This window comes from Alligator sinensis, unplaced genomic scaffold, assembly GCF_000455745.1.
Source record: "Alligator sinensis unplaced genomic scaffold, ASM45574v1 scaffold109_1, whole genome shotgun sequence".
Classification (NCBI taxonomy): Eukaryota; Metazoa; Chordata; order Crocodylia; family Alligatoridae; genus Alligator; species Alligator sinensis.
The window spans coordinates 463,028-464,859 of NW_005841852.1; the positions used below are offsets into that span (position 1 = coordinate 463,028).

A 1,832-nucleotide genomic window follows, 5' to 3' on the forward strand; every position below is an offset into this window, starting at 1 on the left:
GAATGGGTTATGAATGTACCGGAGTTTTTGCATAATCAGGAAGCCTTCTTGGCAGCCAGGCAATCCATCTAAGATATAGGTGCCATGTTTTTGGAATGCAAAAACCACAAAGAATGAAAAAGAAAGGCTAAGCAATACATCCAGGTTTCCTAATCTATCCCAAACCAGAGACGAAAACCCCTCATAAGGAATACGTAGTAATTTGGAGCTGGGAAGGGATAAATTCATAACTTGGCTTGTTTGTTGGTTTTTAAACAAGGAAAGGTTACAATGCAGATGTTTCTTACAATGTGCTTAGTAGAGCATTACCAGGAACCAAACTAGACTAGTTTCCAATAGCTCAGTGGATTAGTATTTTTTTGGAGGCTGCAGCTTCACATTTCACAATCTGAGTTTTCATTTTTTTTTAAAAAGTCACTATAATTTATAGTTGCAAAGATATTAATCAGTGGTAACTGATACAATATCTACTTGACTTCAGCAGATAGTCTCAAAAGAGTTCTAAAATAAATGCGAATCTACTCCTCATTTCAATGTGTTGTTTACCAGGTTCTTATGACAACAGTTTAGATATCAACATTAGTAATTATTACATTATTAATTACCAAGAGTGTAGAAGCACAAATATATGGGGAGTAAAATCTTTATTTTAGTGCCTTGCATGGACAGAATTTGTTATTTGGACAGAAAACAATTAGGGTTTCCCTTTATCCCAAATTAGAGTCTTAGGTGTTACAAATTCAGTCCACTTGTTCCCTACATTTTTAAGACTTCATAGACCAATTGCCAGTGCTGGAGACAGTTTTGGGTACGAGCAATATTGTAGCAGGACAGAAAAAGAAAGAGTGGTAAAGAAAAAAACTGAAGTGCCCCGAGGATCAAAAAGAGTCTTCCTCACTTCCCCCACATCTGACACAATATTCCAAAGCACACCCCCATGCCAACAGCCTTGTCCAGCTCATATGAGTTACCCTGGTTCTGCAGTTCATCCAGGTCCATGAACCTGCTGGGATGAGGATTAAAGCCCATTGCTGCCTCCATTTCCTTTTCCCGTTTCCTGCGTAATTCTTGTTCCTGTGCCCGCCTGGCCACTTCCTCCTGTAATTGATCCAATTCACTTTTTGATGGCACAGGTATCTCCCCACCTCAAACAAAAAGTAAAAAAAATCAGCAGACCTATCTGCCAGTCAATAAAACACATTTAATTTCTTCTATACCCATAGCTGAGCTTTTCCCCCTTCCTTGTTCATCTTTCCTTTTACAACCTAAAAATAACATTTAGTTTTTATTTTTAAAGTATTTTTAGTCATGAAGCAAGGAGAACCAGAGGGCTAAGGAAACTGCAAAGTATAGGGCAAATGGACTACTTTATAAAAATGTTCCCTAATCTGTCTGTTGCACTTCACAGAGTGCATCCTCTGTTCTTGTCACTTACCAAGGTGCAAACCCAAATGCAATAATATTCTAGTTACAATTCCATGAAAATCTTACAGAGGCTCTACTCCCAAATTCTGTAAAAGTGCCTCTTACCCGCAACTCCAAAATGTTACAGGTTTGCTTTGCAGAATCAGGAAGGAATGCTGCAACGCAGTGGTTGTCAACCGGGAGTATGCATACCCCAAGGGGTACTTAAAAGTGTGGTAGGGGGTACCCAGAACTCTGTGTGCATGCAGCCGCAGAACATGCAGGCGGCCAGGAGCATAGCTTAGCCACATGGAGAGCAGCCAGGTGGGGGGAGGTGTGGGGGGAGGGAGTGGAGCTGGGGAAAGGGCTGCCCTGCCAGGGCGGGGTGTAGGACAGAGCTGCTCTGGGGGGGCAGCTCCCACTGCTAC

At 41.6% G+C, this 1,832-nt stretch overlaps 1 protein-coding gene across 6 annotated transcripts in view; it reads right to left on the reverse strand.

Moving 5' to 3' along the window:
* USP54 (ubiquitin specific peptidase 54) overlaps positions 1–1,832 on the reverse strand; it is a 213,092-nt gene that overhangs the window by 18,253 nt on the left and 193,007 nt on the right. For all 6 annotated transcript variants that reach the window (XM_006016260.3, XM_006016259.3, XM_025212555.1 and 3 more), the window contains one exon: positions 972–1,145. In XM_006016260.3, coding sequence (XP_006016322.1) covers positions 972–1,145 — 174 coding nt within the window. The remainder of the gene's footprint in view (positions 1–971; positions 1,146–1,832) is intronic.